Source organism: Xenopus laevis, chromosome 5L, assembly GCF_017654675.1.
Source record: "Xenopus laevis strain J_2021 chromosome 5L, Xenopus_laevis_v10.1, whole genome shotgun sequence".
Lineage (NCBI taxonomy): Eukaryota > Metazoa > Chordata > Amphibia > Anura > Pipidae > Xenopus > Xenopus laevis.
Window position 1 is genome coordinate 72,418,891 of NC_054379.1, and position 27,706 is coordinate 72,446,596.

Below are 27,706 nucleotides of genomic sequence, written 5' to 3' on the forward strand. Positions count from 1 at the left end.
TATTGTTGCAGAAAATATCTCTCTGAATATAGCAATTTACATTTACCATGTACTGGAAACAATTTCAATTAGAACTGCTTTAATTAAACTATGTTCCATGGTTGTTCCATCTTCTCTAGAAACAACTATATTAGAAATACTACATGTAGAATACAAATACTGTATATTTAGGTCTGCTGTGTTTTCAAAAGTGACTGTAAAGCCCTGCAATTAGAAATAATGTCATCATCAGTGGTGGCTGAGTCAAGTTCCATGTCACCTATAGTTATTGTCCTTGTGATTTATTTGACATGAGATGATTGGAGTTGTAGTTCCAAGAGGAAGCTCAGTACATTGACTTTTACAATGTACTGTATGTATATATGTACATTTTTATTTATATAGCGCTATTTGTATACACATCACTGTACTGTAGAAGCATACATTAATAGTACAAATAATGAAATAATAAGAAATATAAAATACAGTTATAATCAAGTTAAATGCTGTGTAAAACTGGCTGTTCACCTTTAAATTGACTTATTCGCATTTTTTGAGTTATTTAGCTTTTTAACCAACATCTCTCCAGTTTCTGGTTGCAGTGTTGGACTGGGATGCCAGGGGCCAGCAGAAAACCTTTAGACTATAGGCCCACTTTCCAAACTATTATTCCTCCTCTCCTCACTCAGCCTCTTTATTCCCCTAGTCTTTTATCTCTACATACTAGGGCTCATTTATCAACAGTGGGCAAATCAGCACATGGGCAGTTACCCATAGCAACCAATCAGTGATTATCTTTTTGAAGCCAGCTGTAAGTAGAACAATGCAGCAAATTGATTGGTTGCCATGGGTTACTGCCCATGGGCAAATTTTCCCAGTGTTGATAAATGACCCCCCCTATACTCTATTCTTCCATTATTAAAGAAATACAAAAATGGCCATGAAATAGGCCAAATGGTTAGAAGCAGGAGGGCCCACTGACACCTGGGCCCACCGGGAGTTTTCATGGTATCCCAGTGGGCCAGTCCGACACTGTGTATAGTATATACCACATATATGTGTGTGTATGTATGTATATATATAGGCACCCAAGGGCCTGTGCCTAGGATAAGCTATTGGTGGTCCTTCAGGTGCCTATGTAATATATATATATATATATATATATTTATTTATTTTTTTTTTCTAAAATAAAAAACCTCCCCAACCGCTGATGAAAACTTTAAGTATAAAACCATCTGGCACCGGACCAAAGTACAGTGCTGTATGTGTGCCCAGGCTTCCTGCTCCCTCCGATTGACACTTGGCAGATGGCAATGTAATACCTCTGATTCGTTGATCTTGACACAGGGATGTCTGTTTTCCCTTTACTATTTCTACTGATCACATGCTCATTAACACTGTCAACTCATTACTTTGCCTGGGGCTAGTCTATTTCTTTCACAAGCAACAGCTAAAATGCTCATGCATGCTTTTGTCCCATCTGGCCTAGACTACTGCAATATGCTACTAACTGGCCCTCTAATTCCCATTTCTCCCTATAACAGTCTGTATTAAATTCTGCTGCTATAATTCTCCTCCTCTCATACAAGAAAGTACAGCTCCCCCTTTGCTTTCCCCTAAAGCAAAGAATAAAGTATAAACTTCTCATAACTTGTAAAGCTCTTCATTCCTCTGCACCTCACTATGAGGGTTATGTATTAAAAGGCACTAAGTTTGCCCAGGAGCAGTAACCCATAGCAACCAATCAGCGGGTAGAATTTACTGGACAGATGTTTAAAAGCAAAGTCCAAAATAGCTGTAGCACACAAATCCGTTTTGGTAATGCAAAAAGTGACTTTTATTGGCTCATTGCAGACTTCAAAACATGGCAACGTTTCGGGCCACACAGGGCCCTTTCTCAAGCCTGAACTTACATTCAAAGTGTTGTGTTAAATAGACTAATTGAGGGGAGTGGTGTGATGAAACAGTGGGAGGGATTAGGGAAACATCTAAATAAAAATTAGTTAAAATATATCCACATTTGTCAAACATTTACAGATCATGCGATCCAATGTGCTCCAATTTATCCATGAACAATAGTCCAAAAAATGTCCATAATTCAAACAGCTTGTGCAAATCCATGTATCTTAATAAAATATCGAATTAGACAGTGTAAATATTTTAAAAGATCGAATTAGACAGTTAATTATTTAAAAAAATTACAACATTTCAAAAATATTTTTTTGAAAATATTTTTTTGATAAAAATGAGAAAATACAGCAATCTGAGACTCAAAATTAGTACCTCTACCACATCAGATACCCGTTCTTTCAAAACATTTCGGGTTATGCAGATCATGTGCTGGTACTGGTCTTCAGATTGTTCTTTGTTCAATGGCCTTAAACGGGAACTACAGAAGGAGAAAAGACGCCTTACAGGTTTGGAACTCCACTCCATAACGCTTAAAGAGTATTACAAACTGAAGCGGATTCCACGTGGCTTACTTGTAAACCTGAGACCCACTATTTTCCAGGATAACACTGACTTTATTAAATGTTATGAGCAAATAGTGAACAAGTGCTCGTTGATATATTACTGTTAAACATAGAATATTTACAGAACAGTATTCCGGAAGTGGATACACGAATAAAAGAAATAGAGATCCAATTGAAACATTTCCTACAAGCTGATAAATTAAGGGAAATTCTCACCAGAACAGATGAAATAATCTCCAGACATCGGAGGACTGTTGAGGACCGGAAGAGAACTAAGTTTAATCGAGATGTGGAGGATTATAGAACCGGACAAGTGTACCAGTGGAACGCAGTAGGCGGTGGAACGCAACATGGCCGACGTCACGGCACATCACGTGACCGCGCCGAGCGCACTGACATCACACAGAGAAGTCGACCGCAAGGGAAGAAGCTTCGCTGGAATATCCCTGACAACTATGCAGAGAATGCTATGGAAAGCTCCACATCGTCTTCTTTTTTAGATTACAGCCCCCCAAGACGCGCAGAGGCAAGAGGAAGCGCACTGGACAACAGCACAAGGCAGAGCTATCCCAGGGACTATACCACTGCCACCGAACCGAGACAGCAACCCTCCAGGACAACAAAGAAGACTCAGAAACATTAGTATTCAACATATCAGATACAATGTTAACACCAAAACAGTTATCTGTGTTACAAAAAGGTTTATCTTTTAGTCCCACTAGCAAATGTGATACATTTATTGAGAGTGCTGGCAACCCTTCGGATTTTTATATATATATATATATATATATATATATATATATATATATATATATATCTGAAATATATATATATATATATATATATATATATATATATATATATATATATCTGAAATAGGAACGCACAACCAAAAGAGTAATCCAAATGCTGGGTGCCAGGCCATAAAACTTTTACAAACATATCCATCGCGGACAGCACTCCATAATCAAACAGACTGTTAAATCTTTAAACGTAGTTTAACGTAGTATAAACACAGGTGATGATGTATACCACAAATGAAGATGTGCAGCTAAGTCTATATGCAATTTTAAACCTTTTTCCCGTGTGTGGATGAGGGAAATCAGGGCCCGTGAGAAGATTTCTGCATGTGACGCAATCTGGGCATTTGTAGCAACCTGTTTTTTTCTGTGTACTCAGCCAGCTGGTGTCTGTATTAGTAGATTTCGCAAAATCTGTGCGAACCAGTAGATTTCGCAAAATCTGTGCGAACCAGTAGATCTCTAAGACTTCTATCCCTCCTTATTATTCCAGCTGGCACGATGCGCACACACCAGAAGGTAAGGGGGACTTTATGTATTTGCGTGTATTCTCTTTCTTTCCAGCACTTTACACCTTTTTTTTCCCACACATGGGTTACTAGGCACCATAGCAACAAGTATTTGGCGCCATTTTCTGCTTAAATTGGCTGCCTGTGTTTTTGGCACTGTTCTCACCCTGACGAAGATTCCTGTGCGGAATTGAAACGTTGGTCCACCAATAAACCTTTCAAAGATTTAATGCTTTGCTCAGTCTGATTGATTATGGAGTGCTGTCCACGATTTTATATATATATATATATATATATATATATATATATATATATATATATATATATATATATATATATATATATTTCTCTACTTCCACCTGGAAGACAAGGCAATAACTTAAGCAGCAGAGTTTCAGTCCTTGTTAGGACCTTTCTCAAGGATATATATATATATATATATATATATATATATATATATATATATATATATATATATATAGTCAACTACAAGAGGTACTCTGCACTCAACCCATTATCAATATATTTGACGTAGTTGGCCAGCTTAAATATATTGCAATATATGGACAAACAATCCCTGTGTTGTTTAAAGGGTAAGGCATTTTTTAGTAGCAGTATGCACAAAATGTCGCTGTCTTAAATATATTGATAATGGGTTGAGTGCAGAGTACCTCTTGTAGTTGACTATATGTATTTTGTGGTCACACCCTCATTGCACCCCCGCCTAATGGTTTTAAAAAATAGTGGTGAGCACAACTTTCCCTTGTTTTTATATATATATATATATATATATATATATATATATATATATATATATATATATATATATATATATATATATATATATATAATTCTCTACTTCCACCTGGAAGACAAGGCAATAACTTAAGCAGTAGGGATGTTGTTACTGGGCAGCTGTACAGCAGCCTTTTGCTTTATCATAGATCAGCTAAGCAGCACTTATTAAAACTGCTTTTATTCCTTGATATACAACTGTTTTCTTATACCAGCTATTTATAGTTGATTTTGTGTTATTACATTTTTGCTTTTTTTAGTAGTTTTCTAAACGATATACAAAATAGCCCTGGGCAGGGAGGCTAGATGCCAAGGTTGAATTCAGACCACCATAGGCATCAGTTACACACTGACAAACAATAAATCTGGCTTCTAATATTACAAGGTGTTCAACTTATCAGTAATCTTTTATCAGAAGCCAAAAGTGTAAGTTTAATTGATTGCTTAATTCCATCAACATATTTGGAAGGTTATTGCCTAAAAGTAAGTGACAAGGGCCTCAGCACAAATACAGGGAGTGGAGAGACACATATTCAAACATTAGCAAAACAGTGCTCATCCACAATGTCTTGGTAGCCTAATATAATTGCATATAGATTATGTTAGAATGACCAAAGAAATATGTAAAAAGGTGAGTTTTACCTTCAATTTCTCCCCAATAGGAGATGAAAGGGAGGGAGATGGTTATAAACAGGGAATGGTTTAAAGAATCTTGCTGTCTGGCCCTGGAAGCAATAGTGTTCTGGAAGGAACAGGCAGTCCATTCCATTGGTCCAGTTTTCATGTCGGAGCTCACTTTCCATATATATATATATATATATATATATATATATATATATATATATATATATATATATATATATATACGATTGTACAGACAGAGGTTAGGGTGATAATGATATATGCTTATTTTGTTTTTTAAACCTGTTTGAGGCTGCAGCACTTCATTGCAGAGCTCCGTCATCTCATTCTCTGCCAGACTGGCACCTTCTTCAACTAGCCACAAGGGAGTGAGTAAAAGGTAATTGTGAATCTCCATTTCAAATGATTTTCACATTAACCTGTGTTTTCTGCTGAGGAGCAGAAAAAGAAAGTTCAAATCTGCTCTAAATGGAACAGTGTTTACCAAGCAGACTTAGCACTCAGAGGAAACTGTGTTAACAGGTCAGCCATGTATTTATTTGAAACTAAGCTCAGTAGGAGTCAGCAGTCTGGCTGTTTTATCATTGCACTCTTTCCTGTAGCATAAAATCTATCCATGTGTTACATGTTCATTACAGAGTCTGAGTGTGCTTAAATCACAGGAAAGAGGTGCGTAGGGAGGTCATAACATTATTTCTATTAATAGGAAAGATAATAGTGACAGTGAGAATAACCTAGAGCAGTGGTCCCCAACCAGTAGCTCGCGAGCAACATGTTGCTCACCAACCCCTTGGATGTTGCTCCCAGAGGCCTCAAAGCAGTTGCTTATTTTTGAAATTCTGGCTTGGAGGCAAGTTTTGGTTGCATAAAAACCAGGTGTACTGCCAAACGGACCCTCTTTTAGGCTGCCAGTACACATAGGGGTGACCACATAGCCAATCACAGCCCTTATTTGGCATCCCCATGGACTTTTTCATGTTTGTGTTGCTCTCCAAGTCTTTTTTACATTTAAATGTGGCTCACGAGTAAAAAAGGTTGGGGACCCCTGACCTAGAGAGACCATTAAACTCTGTACTTGTCACATATAGTGAAACGTGTCAGAAGGAAAATGCAGTGGTTAAGAAAGGGCACGACAAGGTTCACAGAGGGCATGTACGATAATGCAAAATACAAGACACATTAGATTCCCTACACATTATTTTTTTATTAAAAACATCTTCATAAAGTGCATTCAGTATATAAGTATTTGGCAGTGCTGTACAAGGGATTTAAAGTAGACTATCTAAAATAATGACTGACTGGTTGCTACTGGCAACTGCACTTGCATGGTTCAGGATTTGGCTGAATCCCAGCTACTGTATTTCTGCAGGTTGTTTGCTACTAAAAACATTTAGAAAAACCCAATTGTTTTGGGAATTTTATTTTGCAGATGCATCTATACTATGCCTGTTACACCTCCTGGCCATACCTTATTATGCCCCTTGGCCTCGTCTCCCTTGATCTGCATGGTGTTGCCTGTTTGTGAGGTGTGTTTACAATGCTTTGCAATGGTGGGGGTTAACATTACTTCAGGTGAAAAGTAATAAGTAGGCAATTGAGCAGTTACTGAGGGTGATGGGGGTTGGGGTAAATGAGGGTGTCACTCCTGGCTGTGGGAAGGCCAGTATGTTATTTCCAGAAAAGGTGGCAACCCAAATTGGCACGTCTGATTTTAGCTGTTGCAGTAAATGCAGCATGCTGTGTTATTAAAGAATAATCAAAGCATTTAACAATGAAATTTTTTTTTTTGCTGAAATAGAACACTAAGGACTGTATAACAGGTTTACAGATAATAGATCCAAAACCTGTAATATAACGGTCTCTCCTGTCTGTCATTCCACTGCATTATCCCTAGGCATTGTTTTCCTATGAACATTTCCCCATGTTGGCATCTCCAGCTGATGCATGTCGTGTACAGCAGGACCCTGTTTCCCCAACCGTGGTTCAGGCATTTCCATTTAAATCTGAAAATACTTGAACTCTTGTCCTGTGTGTGACCCCCAGAACAAAAATTGCAATAAAATAATAACGTCAATTTAGTTTACGATGGGCTTCTATAGCAAAAAGGAAAATATAGAGGAGATTCTCTGCTCCAGGATTTTACCAGAAGCTCTAGTTCTGCCTGTGTAAATGCTGCATGTATTTATCACTCCACATCAGGTTTAAATAAAATCTGAGCAGTATGGTGCTTATATATTTTGCAGCTGTACTGTACAATAATAATAAATATATTGTTTAAATAAGTTGCTCTTATGATTTTGGCTCACCATGTCCTGTGCCTGCTGTTTGGTCAATATACAATAAATGTTTTATCTCAACCTTATTTACACAATGCTGCACTTTACGAGTTGCGGCATTCTGCAGCTTTTTATAATGCAGCACCTCCAGGGGATTCTGAGAAGGGTAATTTAGTTGGAGGGAATCTGGTTAGACTTGTACATTATTACTGGAGTGCATCATTGGTAAAAAAAACTTGCATGCACAATATTGATTATAAGAGTTTGTAACAAAGGAACTAGGTGGAACTGGCAGTGTACTTTGCTAAGAAAAGAAATTATATATATATTTATAATCAAAATCATAAATCATGGCTGTGTTTATGTATGATAAGGCATACAGCAATGACTAATTCCAGGCAAGAACAAAGTGCCTCACACGACTCGTCTCCACTGTCAGTGCTAAAGCAAAGGCTGGAGCTACAGGACAGGGAGGAGGAGTCTCTTCCTCTCACCATCCTTTCTTCCTCCTCTCCTCCCTTGCCTGTCTCTCCATGAGTAAAGCTGCAGCGTTCTGCAATAATCAACTGCCTGTGAGGATTAACAGGACAAGCGAGGTGCCATGGGCCAGCTCTGCTGCTTTCCATTCTCCAGAGACGAGGAGAAAATCAGTAAGTGCTCACTGTGCCTTATATGGCTTACTGGGCTCTAGTGACACTTTACAGCACATTTGGCACGAGCAATTGACAGTTGTGTAGGAAAAGACACTGCTTAGAGTGTGGGAGTTGGCACATTTAGATATATGTATGCATGTACACTGTGCACATATATATATATATATATATATATATATATATATATATATATATATATATATATATATATATCTTATTATATCTATAGATATAAAGGCACAGTGGCAGGTTCTTTGTCTGTATAGAATTATTGATATCTAATTATTAACTGTGCTTGTCTGCTTTCCCTCTTTCCAGTTTTCTGGCAGCTTCTTTCTTTTACCAGACAAGGTAAAGCTGTGTATGTGGTTAGGTGCACTAGAGCTGTGACATTTGTAAACTTAGTTGTTTGTCGTGTGATAGTGCATAGTGGGACTGTAATCCTAGGGATGCACGGAATTGAGGATTCGGATCAGGATTTGCCCAAATCCCAGCAATTTTTGCCTGATTTTGATAAACCTTAAGCGCTTATCTGAACTCAATCCAAAAACCCCTTAAAGTCATGTGGCATTAAGCCTCTTCATAACAAGGTGACGCAATTTTTGACCAGATTTTAATATCCAGATTAGGGTTTGGATTCATTTTGATATTTGACAGGATTGGTATTCAACCAAACACAAAATTGAAGGATTCGGTGCATGCCTATGTAATGCTTATTCTGTCCTGTTCAATTATAGAAAACTTATTGCTGTATTCTGATTCAGAGTGGTGTTAAGCAAAATAAAAATGACACATGCTAGTTATTCTGATTCAGAGTGGTGTTAAGCAGAATAAAAATGACACATACTAGTTACACTTAGACTATGTGTAGTCTATCTGCAACAATACAGAATTTGTTCAGTTCTTTCTAAAATGATATGCTAGTATATTATGAGACTTCAGGATAATTTCCACACTTGTTCCTATTACCATCACAGAGATTTATTATTATAGGACTGTAGTTAAAATGGCCTTCCCTTCACATTCACTGCTGCTATTAAACCGTTTGTCACTTTAAAAACTGCAAGCTGCAGCTCAGGGGTTTTTTTTTTTTTTTAAAGTGGCCTTAAAATTCCTCTGTATTCATGCCAAATAGCCAGTTGTCTGCATATGGTTTACATTTGTGCTCTTGTTCCTCGGGAAACTGGATTAGAAATGACAATATTTTGATATGTAACATACAACTTTCAACCTCTTCTAGAAAACATAGTAAACCACTACAAATACTTGCAGCCAGGTAGTACGATAATGAAGTTCCTTCTTGAGAAAAAGAGCAGATTACAATATTTCTACTTCTTCTCTTCGCCATATTCTTCCCAGTGAAAAGAAAGTATTTTTTATGTTTGTTAGTGGAGGAAATATGTTACAGATGAGTACGTTGGAAATTAGTAGTAGATTAAGCAAAAGGAGAAGCTCACCGTTAATGGCAATGCCAAATGAAATAGCATTGTTTTCACTTTTTTTTTATTAATTGTGTACATGGTTTTCATAATTCTCCTTTCTCTTCTGCCTTTCCCTCAAGTAAAACTATAAATTATATCTAGTTGGGTTGCTAGGGTCTGTTCCCCTAGCTGCCAGAAAGCAGATTGTGAGGCCTGGTTTTTATTGTTATTATTTTTTACTGGATGTTATTGGATCAAGCATTCTCCTATTCATTTTGAGACAGAAATGTGTGGTCAGTGAATCTAACAGATACACAGTGGTTTAGATTCTTACAAACAAAAAGCTAAAAAGTGGAGACCAATAATAAAATGTCTTAGTGGGGAGGGGTTGGCCAACAATCAAAGACATGCATGGACTTCTCGTGGGGGTTTCACATAATCCATAATACTTACTCACCGAAGCTCGGTGGTTAGTACTGATGATGAATTGATTGGGTGACATTTATTATTGACAGGCAGTGATATTTGTTTTTTAGCATATCGGTTGCTCTTTGGCGTTTGACAGCTTTTAAGCTGTATGTGTCTGCTGGATCTACAAATGGCTATAATGATAACTGACTTTAAGGAAAGCTGATATCTCTTTTTTGCAGAATCCAGACAGGACATAATAGATGGGATGCAGATATTGCAAACTGATACCTGCATGACTATCTATAATAATTATATATATATATATATATATATATATATATATATATATATATATATATATATATATAATATATATATATATATATATATAATAGACAAGAGCCATAAATATCCTGTAAAATGATATCCTTCTAAATGGTGCTTAGTGATGTCATTGGTTATATTTGGAGCTTAGTGATGTCATTTCTGTCACATGACATACTGAAACATGTATATTATAATAAATACCTGCAAATATAAGGATATTAGAAGTCACTTCGGAGTTCCATGACCTGTATAAATATATAAACATATACTATATGGTCATGGAACTTCTCTGTAACTTATAATATCCTTATATTTTACAAGAGGGTGAACTTTATTCATATATATGTGCATGTTCTTGTTCTGCTTCAGAATAGGAGTGGGGCAAGGAGAGCACAGCAGACAAGGAATCATGACCTGCTGGGGTTGGGCTGCACCAACTAAATTTGAATAACACCCTCCCTCATTAGCTTTCTCCTACTTCCTGCTGCCTTGTGCTGAAGCAGAATAAGCTTGCTACAGTTTTAGTTTTTTCATTTCTTTCCTGTCTCTTCTTTAAACCTATTAGGATTTATTTGTACTTATTTTTGGGACCCCACCCAAAGTATTTTGTTGTGTTATTTAAAGTGGTGGTTCACCTTTAAGTTAACTTTTATTATGTTATAGAAGGGTCAATTCTAAGCAACTTTTCAATGGGACTTCATTTTTTATTTTCTGTAATTTTTTTCATTATGTGAAACTTTCCAGCTTTCAAATTAGGGTCACTGGCCCAATCTAAAATTAAATGCTCTGTAAAACTACAAATGTATTGTTATTGCTACTTTTTATTACTTATCTTTCTATTCAGGCCTTTCTTATTCAAATTCCAGTCTTTTATTCAAACCAGTGCATAGTTGCTAGGGAAATTTGGACCCTAGCATCCAGATTGCAGAAATCACAAACTGGAGAGCTGATGACTTAAAAGCTAAATAACCCAAACACCACACATACAAAAAAAAGTCCCATGAAATCCCTGTCCGAGAACTCTGTGCCGTTGCCCTTGCCTGATATAATATTTCTGTGATTCACTTTGTAACTAGCAATAGCCTTATGCCCACTGTGGACTTTAAGGAAGCCTTAAAGGAGAAGGAAAGTCGTTTAGTGTGAATGTAGTTTACTTACCTGAAACCCCGGTTTATTCAAGCAAGCACCACAGAGTGATCCTCTTCCGGCTTTTTCTTTCCTCAAATTTCCCGGGGGAGACGCATGCGCAGTAGAATGAAAAAGCCGGCTTTTTCGTTAAAGTTCGGCTTTTCACTCTAATGCGCATGCACAGCCGCGCAAAGAAAGAACAAGCTGGAAGAGGATCGCTCCGTGGTGCTCGCTGGAATAACCCCGGGGCAGTGCAGTTTTCTGCTGATAGATGCACTGGCCCAGGGTTTCAGGTGAGTATGAACATTCACTTGGGAGTGCCTAACATTTGGCACCCCGAACTGCTAAACGACATTCCTTCTCCTTTAATGCCGGAACAGTGAAATGAGTTAGCACCAGAAGGACTAGTTTGACATTGTTTCACTTTAAAGTTAACTTTTAGTATGTAATAGAATAAGCAACCTTAACATTGATCTTCATGATTTATTTTTTATAGTTTTAATTATTTCTTCTGAGTCTTTCCAGCTTTCAAATGGGGGTCACTGACCCCATCTAAAAAAGAATGCCCTGTAAAGCTACAAAATTATTGTTATTGTTTTTTATTACTCATCTTTCTATTCATGTCCTCTGTTATTCATATTCCAGTCTCTTATTCAAATCAATGTCAGGGTAGTTTGGACCCTATCAACCTGATTGATAGATTGCAAACTGGAGATCTGCTGAATAAAAAGCTAAATAACTCACAAATAATAAAACAGGAAAAACAATTGCAGATACTCTCAGAACATCACTCTCTACACATACTAAAAGTTAACTCAAAGGTGAACAACCCTTGAGGAAAATAAGTACCTAAATATGTAAGTACACTGATGTACACAGGTGTCCCTGAACTATGATCCCCTGTATGTGAATAACAGCAGATACACATAATAATCAAACATATTAATATTTCATTTAAATATTTAGCAGTGGCATGAACAGGCGCAAAACCAGCACCCAGCCCACAGTCTGTAATCCTGCTGGGACTCTCACAATCTTACCTTCAAGCCTTTACCACCCTGTAGCTCACTGCAGGCCCTACTGGAGAGGGACTGGGCCAGATGTTGATGCACCCCCTGCTCCTCTGGTAGTTGTGCCACTGAATGCCAGCATGTGTCAAAAACAATTGTGTCACTATAAATTCCTGATTATGCAGTTAGCCTCAGTTTTAGTTGTTATGAATTTGTGTATATGTGTGTGTATTGAATATCTCATTTGAATAGGAAAAAAGCAAACAATTAGGGACACATTTACTTAGCTCAAGTGAAGGATTAGAAGAAAAAAAACTTAAGAGTTTTGAATGTTTTTTTTGGCTACTTCGACCATCGAATTGGCTACTTCTACCTTCGAGTTCGACTTCAAATAGAACTAAAAATCATTCGACCATTCGATAGTCGAAGTACTGTCTCTTTAAAAAAAAACTTCGACCACCTACTTCGCCACCTAAAACCTACCGAGGTACAATGTTAGCCTATGGGGAAGGTCCCCATAGGCTTTCTAGGCAATTTCTGATCGAAGGAAAATCGTTTGATCGATGGATTAAAATCCTTCGAATCGTTCGAAACCAACGATTTGCGGTAAATCCTTCGACTTCGATATTCGAAGTTGAAGGATTTTACTTTGACGGCTGAATATCAAGGGTTAATTAACCCTCGATATTCAACCAATAGTAAATGTGCCCTTTAATGTAGCTGATTAGCAGTTTATTTATAACAATTGCTTCATATTTAGTAGTAGTTTTATTCTTTGGCTTTTTATTTAAAAGGGAGATATTCCAACTACTTTACCAGCTTAATTAACTGCCCTTTCTGTAACATATTTTAGACGTACAGTCCCTAGGGAGATGTACAGATGTAAAGAGCAACTTCCAGTGCTAAGTACAAATTGTCTTTTTTCCAGCTGCTGCTTGAATAACAGCTTATTGCATGCTCAGTTGGAATCTGTCCATTTAAGGCTCCCTGGGTGCTGTAGATCACTTGTAGTAGTCCTTGAGTTTATAACCCAAAAAAGAGTTGGAATAAAATATACCAAGGTTAAATGATTTATTTAAGTTAAATACATTCCCGCCGAACCTACAATGTGGGGGGGTGGAGTTAAAAGGGAGTGGAGTGGACTGTAATGTAAAGGGGTCAGGTTGTATCCTAAATTGGGTGAGACCATGATGTAAAGGGGAGGAGCTGTGACAAAAGAGAGTGTAGTACCAACATTTTTTGGCCACAACTCTTGTGTATACTACACAAACAATTAGCTTGCAGGTAGGTAGGTTTTGCAAGGACAAAAATATAGTAAACAGACCCTGCAACTGCTGGAGGACACCGTTAAGTTGACAGTTCATATATTTCAGTAAATTGATCCCAATATAAACAGTTGATGTTAATCTATAATAAGTAGTTCCATTAATTTGCTAATGTATGGCTAAGTAATTGATGGTTAGTAGAGTTACTAATTAAGTCACATACATTTCTAGACAAGTTGAAGAAGTTTATGTAAGTAAATAACACAATTCATGCAACCTTGCGCTATGCAGCTGGGCCCCTTTTTGGATTAGAATTTAGCAGTCCTGCAACAACAGTATCCCCTCTCCCCCCTAATGGTGGCCCAGGGGCAAGGCAGATGCGAGTATAAAATTAGGCAATGGTGAACAGAAGGAGGAGGGAGGGTATTAGACATTACTGGTAAAGTGGGGCCATGGACAAAGTTCAGCTTTACACCAGAGTGAGACTGTAGGTCCTGTAGGTTTTATTGCTAACAATCATTAAAGGGGACCATTCACCCTAAGAAAAAATTCCAAATTCCTTTCTATAAAGTTAGTCAACCAAAATAAACATTACTTACGCTATATAAATTCTTTAAATTTTGTTTTACTTCTTGGATTTACACAATCACAGCAAGTAGGCAGCAGCCATTTTGTGAACAGTGTTATTAAGGAAAGCTTTGTATCTTGCCAAAATCTTAAGTGCCAGAATTGTGGACCTGATGCACATGCCCACGAACTGGCTGCATAAATTGATGGTGAGGAGAGAGGGGGAATGTGAAGAGTGCAGTGACAACTAGGAAGTGCAGAATGGAAATTGAAACAATTGCCTGCCCCTCTTCTATGCCTAAGGCATAGAGGCAGGGCAAACAATATATGATTGATAGATAAGATAAGATTTTAAATCCATTTATAACAGGTATGGGTATCTTAATTAAGAAAATAATTTGGGTTTCGTGTTTAATTTATTATACAGCTTTTTATTCCTGGATGACAGGTCCCATTTAATTCTGTAATTAAAATGAGAACCAAAAAACCCTTACTATAATGTATTCCTGTGTGACCCTTGATTCTGTTTCTATATCCCTATCCATTTTCTCCAAATTTTCACCTTCCCTGTGAAAAAAGGAAGTCCCAAATCAAGTGTTCACCATCTTCCAACAACGTAGGCACTCTTCAAACTTTAAGGTCTGAAATTCATTGGAGAATGTCACAGGAGCACTCTGCCAGAAATAAGAGAAAACATATATGTTATGTGCTACAAGCTATATTTTTATCAGTAAATAAACATAAAGTGAAATCCCAAAAAAACTTTATAAAGGGTTAAAAAAATATACATTAGTCACTGCACAAAAGGTTGACTTGTGCCAACTAATGTTCAGAAAAAGATGATGGGGATCGAAGTGCGGCGGGCCCCTCTGAAGATTTTTATGCAGGGGGGCCAGGCGCACTAGTTACTCCACTGGTTAAGGTTGCTACCTTTTACTGGAGTAGATACCAGTCTTCCTATTAAAAACATTGGGATCAAAGTTTTTACTGGCCAAGCTGGTAAAATACTAGCCAAATGGCAACCTTAGTTGGTGTACTCCAGTGACATACTGGTTAGACCCTTCTCCATCCCTGCATTTTTGCTGCCTTTGAGATCATTATTTTTCAACCACAGTTAGTCCCAGGTTTAGTGCAGTTAGAACAATGTTGGATTTCAGGGCTTGATTACAGGGCTATTATTATAAACAAGTATATATGAAGTGCCAGTGTATTCCACAGTAATGTACAATAGATGGGTGTATGCAGTGAACATATAATTTACATTAAAGAAAAAACAACTGATACAAGACGGCACTGCCCAAAACAACTTTCAATCTGTGTCTAGGGTTGTCACTTGGCTGGTATTTTACCGGCCTGGCCAATAAAAATGATGTCTGATCCCAATTTTATTAATAGGGAAAAAATATAAATATATAGGAAGGCTGGCAACCCTATCTGTCTCCCCTGTTGCATTGAGAAAATCCCTCAGTATAGGCCCAGACTGACTATCTGGGGATTCTGGCAAATGGCAGATGGGCTGCTGTAAGATGCCATTGACCATCACTGTTTATTGGACCTGTGGGGGCCTGTTTGGACCTTTTGTGTACTTCAAATGCCAGGCCTATTTTAAATCCCAGTTGGAACCTTCTTCTGTAGCAGATTACATTGTCTCATGACAATAGAATAGCACATTACCTTATGGTTAGTTTGTTTATTACAGCATTAAATATACTTCTTTAGTGTGATGTAATACTAACACTTATAATACTATTAATTATCAAAAATATTACAGTATCACACTTTGGGCTTCCTTTTTTTACAAATAACCCCCAACCAAGACCCAGCCCAGCTTTACCCAATGGTCCAACTATCCAAGCAGCTGAACTGTGTAGAGCACAGAGTCAGATATGAAATCCACACAGGGCCATGGGCATTGTGATCCTCCTGCAGGCTTGAGAACTATTTATATTTCTTCTCCAGCCTTGATGAGGATTTGTGCTCTGCTCAGTTCGACTGATCAGAAAGTCGGCCTTGAGATAAGGCTGAGATTCTTGTACTAAAAAAAGGGTTATGGTACTTATTTCTTAGTTATACTGTCTAATTTCTTATTATTGATAGAATCTTATCTGTATCACTTTAAATAAAATATACATTTTGCCACGGTAACTTTAAAGTTAAAACTTAGCACTTTTAAACTCAAGAACAGTGATACCCACATACCATTCAATGTCAAGTATAACTGCTTCCAGATCAGATGATTATTTAACATAAGTCTCCAATATAATAAAGCATGGTTCAGCTGTAGCATAAAGGACACTGTAAACATTGCTGGTTATTTACCTAAACATGTTTAAGGGCTGAACTGATATTCAGCATGTGATACCAGCTAACAAGATAAAAATAATCATGGGAGGTCATTTTATTTTCCTACAACTGTTCCAAAGTTTCAAGGCTCTCCTGTTACCACCTTCAGTCCATATATCTGTCTAGTGTTATTTGTACTGTCATCGTGACATTTATGGGGGTGTTTTTTTAATATATACCTTGCAAACCTGTCTGTGTTGATTTAGAAACAAATTAGAAACAGAATTTTTGTAGCTGCTCTTACTATTAAGTATATATAAAGTTCATAATGCTGTGCAGTATTCCACAGTATTGTACAAACAGGATAATTAGACATAAAATCTTATTGATTTATAAAGGCATAACAGAATTAATTTAGGATCTTAAGTAAAGCATAGTTAATTAGTACATGTATGGGAAATCCATTATGCAGAAAGATACAAGTCATAGGATGGCCATCTCCCTTAGACTCCATTTTAATCAAATAATGAAAATGTTTAAAAATTATTGCTTTTTCTCTGTAATTATAAAATATTAATTTCTGCTTGATCCTAACTAATATATAATTAATGCTTATTGGAGGCAAAATCATCTTATTAGGTTTAATTCATATTTAAATGATTTTTTTAATAGCATTAAGGCATGCAGATCCAAATTACAGAAATATACCTTATCTGGAAAACCCCAGGTCCCGAGCATTTTGGATAACGGGTAATACCAAACGGGTAATGCCAAACCATTCCAGCCACTGATTTTATCAATACTTGTTTCAATTTTGTAACCCATGGATCTTAACTACATGAGAGTGGTTCTGCAAATCTTCCATATTTCATTGCTTGAGATTAAGAGATTTTCCTAATGGATTCTGTGAGTTAAAATTTCCCTCAGGAATCCACTTAGAAATTCTAACCATCTTGGATGTCCAGAGAAATCATTTCAGATTGCCAGTGCTGTATCTGAATATTTATTTAAGAATGCAAGTGCAAATGGCAAAATAATATGCAATTTTGCAAGTACACAGATGCAACAAAAGGTAATTTGCTCCTTTTGAGCTTGAATGAAGAACCAATGGCCTAGTCCAACTTGCTTTGATGACTCAAATACAATTACCAGCAAAGTACAAGGTGCAAAGACAGTTTAGTGCCCTTGAATTAACCTGTCTGGAGGAGGTGCTACTTCCAGGGTTCCCATCATGTGTTTAGTCTATGCATGCAACTGACCACATTACATTCCTGATCTCTATGGCTGCCTTTGCTGCTGATAGATGATAATCATAATTTGGCCTGCAAAATGCCTGGTTATGTTCATTTTTTAATTTTTATACGTAGTCTACAGAATCAGGCCATGGAGCCTAGAGAGGTTCTAGTCAGTGGCCAAATAAAAGAGACGAAACTCCAGCACACGAATGCTTAAGGGTTCATAACCCGTGTTTATTGTCAATGCCAAACAGGAAACAACGTTTCGGGGGCGTACCCCTTCGTCAGGTGACCTGACGAAGGGGTACGCCCCCGAAACGTTGTTTCCTGTTTGGCATTGACAATAAACACGGGTTATGAACCCTTAAGCATTCGTGTGCTGGAGTTTCGTCTTATTGAGCATTTGTTGGAGGTGCCGTCCTCCTTTAAACCCCAAGCACCGGTGAGGATACTGAGAGACCAGGTGTGCTACTGCTTCTATTTTGCCAAATAAAAGAGGCCATACACATAACAATTACAATCTTTCCTGCTACCATTTTCATTAGACATTTATAGCTGAATCGTCAGATACACAACAATAGAATCCTACTGATGATTCAGCAGTAAGCATTGGTAGCCATAAACATTTTCACATTTGTCCCATTGACGAGCCAACTGGTATCAAAGTCTTTTACAGATACTGGTGAGCTTGTCTTCCACCTTACACACAGTGAATATCATACAAACCGTTGTTTCGTACTATCACATACTATCACATCTGTCCGTGTATGGTCACCTGTAGTTTTCCTCACCACATTTGAAAGTAGATATAACAGTTATAATGCTCAGAATGAGCAGGTTGGAATAGCATGGTTTTTTCTGTTCTCAACCACACAAAACAGGAAACCGAAAGAGATGCTGCCACTTGTAGTAGCTATTAACCTGGACCTTTTTCTGGGTCATATCAGCACTGGCTCTCTGGTAACACATGTTGATAGTAAATGCAGGTGAAGCTTTGCTCCAGTGTATAACTCATGTTAACCAATGCACTAATACAGTATGTTCACATGCTATAGGGAATTTAGAATACTGAATTTAAAAAGTCTGATTCTTTGCATGGGACATTGCACTGACACACCTTTATATTGAGATCATCGGGCCTTGTATGTTTTGTATTGAACAAAATTTACATTTGCACCTGTAAATTGTGTTCACAGTGAGACAAACTGGTATTTTGTTGTTAAAAATGTGGAATAATTCACTATTTTACATGATTTACAGTTTTTCTGGTACAGTACATTCTATAAAGATAATGCTTGACAAGTGCACATGTATTTATTTATTCTCATTTAATAAAAGCACATCATATGGAATTCTTTCCATAGCTGTAGGCAGATGATTGGTAGTTCATAAGTTCCACGTTTTTGTGATCAGAATGAGTAAAACAGGGCTAAGGTGTTCCCTACCAGTCTCCCCATCAATCATAATAGACAATTATACAGGGACTGAGCAGAACTGTAGCTTGAAGATGACAACAGATATATCTAACGCTCTGCTGTAGCACCCCAGTTCTCTCAATCATGCATTTGCAAAGCAGGCATCTTGCTTTGGCCACAATACCATTACAGGAAGAAAATGAATATTATTCCAGGGGAGGACACAACTTGTACAAGATTTCTTTTTTTTAGTACAAGATATCTTTATTTTTAAAGAATGCAGCAAAAAAATGATTTCTTTAGAATCAGATATCCATGTTTTTTTTCCTACAATGCATGTTTTCCCCCAGAATTCCAGTGTAAAACCATCTGTGCACTAAATGCATCTGTTGCAATTGCACATGATGCACCAACATGCAGGCTTTTTTTACTGTGTAAAAGTACAGGTAACATTTACAGGTGACATTTTCAGAGTGGCATCACTTCTGGAGCACCAATGCATACAGCATTACCTTATGATTCACTTGGGGCTAGTCAGTATAGTGGCTATTGATGCAACCTGCTAGCGGAACCTGGGACTACATGTCCAGGCTATTGGTAATTATAGGATTCTCTAGCATCAATGCTTGCACATGTGCACTATTCATCAGAGCAAGAAAGTGGTCTCAAAGGTACTCAATGCAATTACTCAAAACTGCAAGGAGCATGAATGGGCACTAGTACCATTTATAAATGGCAGCAATATGTGCACTATTTTGCTTCCATTTTACCACATTCATATTGAAATCATAAATATGCCCTTCCATTCTTTGTCATATTAGTTACTGTACCAGGAAAGAAAATCACCCCTTTACTAGGAAGGAAGTCTTTATTTGCCTGTCTTTGCTTCAAGTCTTTATTCTACACAGTAATAGGAGTTTTCCTTTAAGAGCAGGGGATATTTTCTAGCTGTTCTTACTTGTAAATGCATGCTTAATAAACTGTTTTAAATATTTATACCCAAACATTTTTAAGTCTGATTAGTTGGACGGTGGCTGCGCAATTTATGACAAGTGGGTGTCAATTTGTGGTTGTACTGTTTCTAGTAAACACTACCAATCAGTCAAAATTATGCTTGAATTCTGGGGGAAAACACTGTATTGTGGGGCAAAATATGATTATTTGCACCTAGCCAAATCTATCAGGTCTTTGGGTCACTGTAGGATATTATGTAGGATTGTTCTTGAGCCACTCCTTTGCACTTAAAGATGAACTGTATGTGTATGTTTGGTGTATGTATGGTGTGCTTTCAGATCAGAAAATGATAGTTCTCCTTGCACACTAAGCAGTCTGTAAACTGTATTTTGCTGCCCCCTATAAAAGTAGACCAAACCCTACTTATGTTCTTGGTTCTTCCTTAAATGTACAGGACATTGTGAGTGGAGAAGAATATGGCAAAGCTCATCACAACACTGTGGGGGTTATTTGTTAAAGGTCAAGTTGTGAAATCTTGAAAAAGTCGAGTTTTTTTTCACTAGAAAACTCAAATTTTTAGAGAAATAAAAAACTACATTTTCTTCGAGATTTATTATACCCTAATGCTGCAAAAAGCCAGAATCTGAAAATCCGCCATCTCAGACCTGTAGAGGTCCTGTATAAGTCAACAGGAGAGGCATCTATCCCAAATTGAAGTTATCATGGTCTGCACTAAGTTTAGCCCAACCAGCCGTCATTTTCTGGGTTTTCAGGGAAAAAGTCCAAAATATTCGTACGATTCGTGTTTTCGCTCGATTTTAACGAGTTTTTTCATGATCCAATTAAATTGAGTTTTTTGTTAATAAATAAGATAAAATCCGGCATGGGAGTTTGGTCAAGCTTTTTTATTAAAATTATGAAATTCATTTGGATTTTTGTAAATATCCCCCATTGTATCTGAAAAAGCTGAAAGAAATTGTTTTCATGGTTTTGTAATAAATACCTATCCAGTATAGCTTACTGGAGCAAAGTCCACAACTGCTTATGTCATTTGTTATACAGATAGCAATACAATATAAACTTGTGAACATTCAATGGGATAACAAAAAAACATTATTTAATATCTGGGGTTATAATAACGCTTTAAAAGGGACAACACATCAATCATATTTAACAATGACACTGCCCATACTGTGAACACAAGCACTCATATACAAGGTGCAGAGTGCAGCTCAAAATCTCATAGTTAACACAGGTATTAGGGATGCACCAAATGCAGGATTCAGTTCGGGATTCTGCCTTTTTCACAACACATCACATTAGGCGTTGCGTTACTCTTCTTTTATAGATGTGATGTAAAATAAAGTATTATATTTTATATATATTTTTGGCTCTTGGAATCTACTTTCGTTGGAAGTTCCGGACTGGTGCCTGCCTAATGTGATGTGTTGTGAAGTACTCCCCTATGCTGAAGGTCTGGGGCATGTGCACCCGGACCCAACTGGGAAAGCGGTAAGCTTATCCTAATGATACATTATGCCTCTCGTGAATTTTTCTGGATTTTCTGTAATTCTGCCTTTTTCAGCAATATTCAGATTCGGCCGAATCCTTGCGCCTGGCCGAACTGAATCCGACTCCTAGTTTGCATATGTAAATAAGGGACGGGTAGGGAAATCATGTGACTTTTCCCGAATCCAAAATAGTGGATTCGGTGCATCCCTAACAGGTATTAAGTAGGCACCAATGTTAGAGATTCACTTTGAAGAAATGGAATTGGGGCATGGTGCAAAGTGCAAAAAACAAAAACCTTTTTTTGTACAATGTACCTTGGACCTTACCCATTCATACACTGAGACCTAGGTTATGGAAAACTGTTTATTGTCTAAAAATAGAAAAACCACTGATAGTCAAATATATTTTAATCAATTATTGATGAACATAATATGACAAAATTCATCTTTCAACTTTAGCTTGAAAACAGAATTTACAATTTATGAAACATGTTGCCTAAAGCTACAATGCATGAATGAACTGTGAAATTACTTGCTCAGCATTCTTGGTAAATGAACAGTATAGTTTCAATGTATATGTAATTATAATTGGTTTGTGTAAATCATGCTGTGTGATAGTGTAGAAATCACGACAATGTGGTGATGAAAAGGAAGGTTTAAATACTTACAGTACACTGCTTGCTGCATTGTCCTTGCCAGAAATAACACCTGACTCTCTAGAGGTTTAAGAGCACCTTGTTCCATTATTGGATTTACAGTTTAGCATGACAGAATACACTTAAAGGGACAGTGCATACCTATAAACACTATTGTTAGACAAGATAAAGAAGACTTGTGTCTGAAATGTATTATTCCTATTCTTTTAAATTAAAGAAATCATTATTGTATTTAGGCTAGGGCCAGACTGGGCAGAAATCAACCTGCTTTTTTTTCTCAAATTGAGATAAAACACAAATTAAAATTTTGATAAATCTGGGGGAAATGCTGTATACATAGATATTGATTATACTGCATTCTATTAAAGCTTCCAATCACCACTGGTTTGTCTACTTTACATGTACACAGCAGCCACCAGTCAAGAAGCTGGTCAGATAACACTTTCCTTCAACATGTATTTTTTGCCTCTAATTTTCCTCAAAAAGGGTTATTTTTGTTGTTGAATTTACACTTTGTTATATGAGTCGAGCCTGGTAGAGAAACCACATTAGAGATAATTCTACATGGCACAATAGTAGACCGTGTGATCAGAATGAAACAAAGCAAAAAAATAAGCGCAATAAAATGTACACTGAGAAGAATATATTTCCCACAACTGTTATCATCATAACCTTGATTTCTGTCATTTGAGTATAGTTTATGCTTGTTTGTCCTTCAACGTTGTTTGATAGGAGTAATTGCTTGTCATTTGTCTAGATAACATTGTCCTCCAAATTCATATAACATCATATAGGTGGAACATGGACTTCTACAGATGCAGTGTGTGGGAATAGTTATTGGCAAGTAGATTTTATGATTTATATGGTGTCCTTATAGTTTAAAACATTAATTTGCTAATTTTAGTAGTTTGTGTTCCTTGGCAGTAACAAGCATTCGCTTACATTTGTCTAACATTTGTACCCTGGTTAAAATTGGTTATAATAGGTTATTTTACATATTTACACTAGGTTATTAAATTACCTGATGTGTAAATAATAATAGCTTTGTTGCTGTATTGTGGATGCATAAGCATAAAAGAGGCCATAGACGTGCAGGTTTACCTGCAATATTGGACAAATGAACGGATGTCCCCATCTCCCGACCTGCCACTAACCCAGTGGCGGAACTACCGGGGGAGCAGGGGGTGCAAGCGGGCCAGGGCCTGCACCCCCTCAGGGCTCCCCGGCAGCCCGCGTGCAACTAAAATGCGGGCAGAAAATCACGTATGGAGGGGGGCGGGGAGCCCGGCTGCGCGTCCGTCCCCCTCTAGTTACGTTTCTGCACTAACCTTCAGTTTAGTAGTAAAGTAAAAGATCAGACAATGTTCTGCCCTGACAGCCAGGGCAGCCATCAGGGGGGGACAGGGGGCCCGAGGGTAAGGGGGGCCCTGGCCATGCCACACTTACTTGAGTAGCCTGGCCCCCCATCTTTCTGAGAGCTGCTGACTTCGGGAAGGCATGGACGTTTAAGGGGCCCTGGCTACCAATTTTCTTATAATGTGGGGGGAGGGGGCCCTGGCCACCAATTTATTTTTCTCATGTGGGGTCCTAGCCACCAACTAAAATGCGGGCAGAAAATCACGTATGGAGGGGGGCGGGGAGCCCGGCTGCGCGTCCGTCCCCCTCTAGTTACGTTTCTGCACTAACCTTCAGTTTAAGGGGCCCTGGCCACCAATTTATTTTTCTCATGTGGGGTCCTAGCCACCAATATTTTTTAATGTTTATTAACATGTGGGAACCCTAGCCACCAATATTTTTTTTGTTTTTTTTACTGTGTTGTGGGGAGGGCGGACCTGTAGGTGGGGCTTGCGGTGGGCGCAGCCCAGGGGGCCCAGGAAATTTTGTCGTACAGGGCCCTGCGATTTCTGATGGCGGTCCTGCTGACAGCAATCATACAAGTTTATGTCCGACATAACCTGGTGACAGTCTCCCACTGAAAATCGTCAGATCAGCAATACATGCAGAGATATTATCGACAGCCGAAATAAATTTTCTAACCTGTCAAATCGACTGAATGACCGATCATCATCGCACGAAAAATGTCAGGACACTCCACACACGGTCCGAAAATCATACAAATCGAGGATTCGTACGATCATATCTGTACGTCTATGGCCAGCTTTACACATCCTGGCTTTAGTAAAAAATAAGTATGTGGCTGTCATTTCAATTTCCTATCAGGCCATTTACATCTCTCCTAATTAATTTCTAGCCCTCCCAGTGACTTGTGGTGATGCTCTTGCTGGAAAATTCTGGACCCCAACTCCTCATTTATGATCCACTCCCATCCAGGCCAAACTTCTTCTATTCCCAAAGCTCAAAACCTGCCAGTGAGAGTATCATGGGATAGGGGCCGCAAAAGTAAAAAGCTGAGAGACAAATGCATTGGATCCGTCAATTGCCCAAACCTTATTATCTTTCCTGTTGTCCTGACCTTCTCTTGCAATATCTATGTAGTGGCAAATATTATTAATTTATTATAGATGTGGCAAGGCTTGAGAGAATAAAACAAATCTGAGAGCAATTTCCATTTCTGTATGTTGCTCTATGTGTAACAGAAGGTACTACAAGCTGTTGCTTACTTACTTGCTTATAAATACATTTGTGTTATGCAGCCCAACAAACATATGATCAGTGCTTTATAAAGCATGGCTTTCATCCAAAATAAAACCCTTTTGTGCTTAAATTAGTATGTCTTTTACACATGATTTCTGCTGTATGCCAGAACTATCATTTATTAATTTTGTGAATAACTTCATAAGACAGAGATGACTACCCAGCAAGAACTCTAAATATGTTGTGGGAAAGACTGATATTTTAACTTTAACTTGCCCATTCAACTGCAATAACATCCCAGTCACTTGCTCCCTGTAATGTGAAGGGATTCACTGAATCCCAAATTTGGTTTGATATTTGACCGAATTCAAACTTTCTTCATTAAGATTTGGAATCCAAGTGGCTGGCGGAACCAAATCCATTCCTGAAAATCACTTAATATCAGGTGAAACAATTAAGGAGATTCAAATTTTTTTTCTGTATGTGATCCCTCCCTCCATCCTAATGTGCTTATACAAATTAAGGTTTGGATATGGTTTGGGATTTGGACAAATCCTTTGTGAAAGAGTTGGATTCGGACAACATAAAAAGTAGATTTGGTGCATCAAAAGTAATTTTCACTTTAAATTGACCCCTGCTAGTGATGGGCGAATTTGTCCCCTTTCGCTTCTCCACGAATTTTGTGAATTTCCCGCCAAACTGGCGAAAAATTTAAATTGACGCTGGTGACAATTCGAAAATCGAGACGCCGGTGAATTTTCGCCAGCGAGTTTTTGCTGCAAATTCGCAAATTTATTTGCCAGCAGCAAAACGGGCAAATTCTCCGCGAATTTGGGACTGGCGAATAACCCCTGCCACTGAAAAGCATAGAAACAACCCAGCAATTAATTCACATTATTTTCTCTCCAGTTATGAAACAAGACCTTTTACTTGATCCCAACTAAGATGCACAAATCAATATTGCTGGGAAAACAATCATATTGGGTTTAGGATTAAGAATTAAGATATGGTGATTCAAATTACGGAGAAAAACCTTGTCCGGAACATCCCAGATACAAAGCATGCCAGATAATAGATCCCATATCTGCACTGGATTGGCATCTCTGCAGTAGTTCTGTCTTTAAAGGTCAATTATAAGTACAGTGGAATACCTGTATGTTCTGAAATAGTTTGGTAGTAATTTTGTGTATTAATTAATGAGCAATACAGGAGCATGATTTAAATTAGGTTGTACCTGTATAGTTACATTTTCATCAGGGATGTGCACATCTCTGACAGAGCTTCAACTGGAGCTTTTTGGAGCTTCAACTGCTTTGTAAATCATTCTCCATGGGTTATTGTAATGAAGGGTTCATGGTGACATACTCTAATTTCCTATTAATTTTAGTGGAATCCATTCTGTAGCAGTTGCTGGGTAATTTGTTTGCCCATAAATCACTCCTGTGGCATTTCCCTTAATCCTGTGAGATTGCTACTCACTCACTAGTTCACTATAGCGTCAGCAAGTTATAGTATATAGCGCTTTACCTTAATTTACAACAAAAAGGGGTTTTACAAGAATTTAACAAACAAGGTTAGAGAATAACAATAGGAACAGAGGGCCCTGCTCACATGAGCTTACTAGATATTCTTCAGAATCAGTTTCTTGTAACTGTGCATTGTGCTGCATTGGTTGTGATTCAGGAGAGTATTTTTTCCTCATAAATTGCACTGAATCAGCCATTAATAGATTTAATAATAGAGTAAATTCTCAACAAACAAAGTGACCAAAATTATGTAAAAAAAATTTCCAGAGGGGATTCTGAATCTTGATTTGTATACATTGCCATATATAAGTCATTGCCAGCATATTATGGTGGAAATAGATCCAGTTTAAACAATATTTCTGTATAAGGCACACTATTTGAGTTGGCCCACAACAGTGATCAGGAAGTGTTTCCCTAAGCTTTCTGAACATATGCATTATCACTTAATTTGAATTCCTCTTTAGGAAAGTTTTCTAAGAGACACTTTATCATGTACTGTAAATCTAGTGTAATGTTAAACAAGTAAAAATACATTGTTATAATTATTATATAAAATATGTGATACATGATGTTTGGCTTCAAAACACTTCCAGCTCATTATTACCACTTAATGTGATCAAGAGATGGCAGTTAAGTGGAACTGGTTCTTTATGGTCCCCTAAACCTTTGGTGAGATAATCCGTTTTGTATGTATATATCACTCCACCCTTACCCCTGTGAACTTGACATTTCTGCGAATTAGAACAAATATAGACCAGACAAAGAGGGGTAACATCCTTAAGTATATTTTGCAAAACATTTTGAATTCAAGTTATCCCTATTAGATGGGAAAGTCCTACTTTGCAGGCACAAAAACAGAGTTCAGTTAAAAGTCGGGCTTAAGTTAGGCTTTAACTGTTCCTGACTGGGCATTGTTACACAATTGCCTAAATTGTGATTTTTACAGTCCAGACTGTTGGAAGGCATGTCAAACTAAATATGCATGTACTGTACTAGTGAACTGGTTCCTGTATAATGTAGTTAAGGAACATTCTCCTTTGAAAAATACCACTACAAGATATTTGAAGCACTTTAAAGGTGTTTTAATCCAATTAGTGTCAGGGTTTAGACTTCTGCTTCCATAAGCATTAATAGCTATTACCATTATAAGATATTGAGCTCCTGCTCTGGGAATATGGGGTACATAAACAGAGCAAGGAAATTCTATTTTGAAACAAATGGCATCCTGCAAGTAAATTCTCTGCAGCTAAGAACCGACAGCAGGAAACTCAATA

General features: G+C 37.6%; 2 protein-coding genes across 3 annotated transcripts in view; both read left to right on the top strand.

Moving 5' to 3' along the window:
• akap7.L (A-kinase anchoring protein 7 L homeolog) overlaps positions 1-27,706 on the top strand; it is a 109,146-nt gene that overhangs the window by 42,615 nt on the left and 38,825 nt on the right. The window lies entirely within an intron of this gene.
• The window catches only part of akap7.2.L (A-kinase anchoring protein 7 gene 2 L homeolog), a 57,205-nt gene continuing 37,411 nt past the window's right edge, over positions 7,913-27,706 (top strand). Inside the window, exons 1-2 of one of the 2 annotated variants that reach the window (XM_041562050.1) lie at positions 7,913-8,125; positions 8,447-8,479. In XM_041562050.1, the coding sequence (XP_041417984.1) occupies positions 8,077-8,125; positions 8,447-8,479 (82 nt within the window). In that variant the 5' untranslated portion in view covers positions 7,913-8,076. The remainder of the gene's footprint in view (positions 8,126-8,446; positions 8,480-27,706) is intronic. The other variant, NM_001376743.1, reaches the window with a different exon arrangement.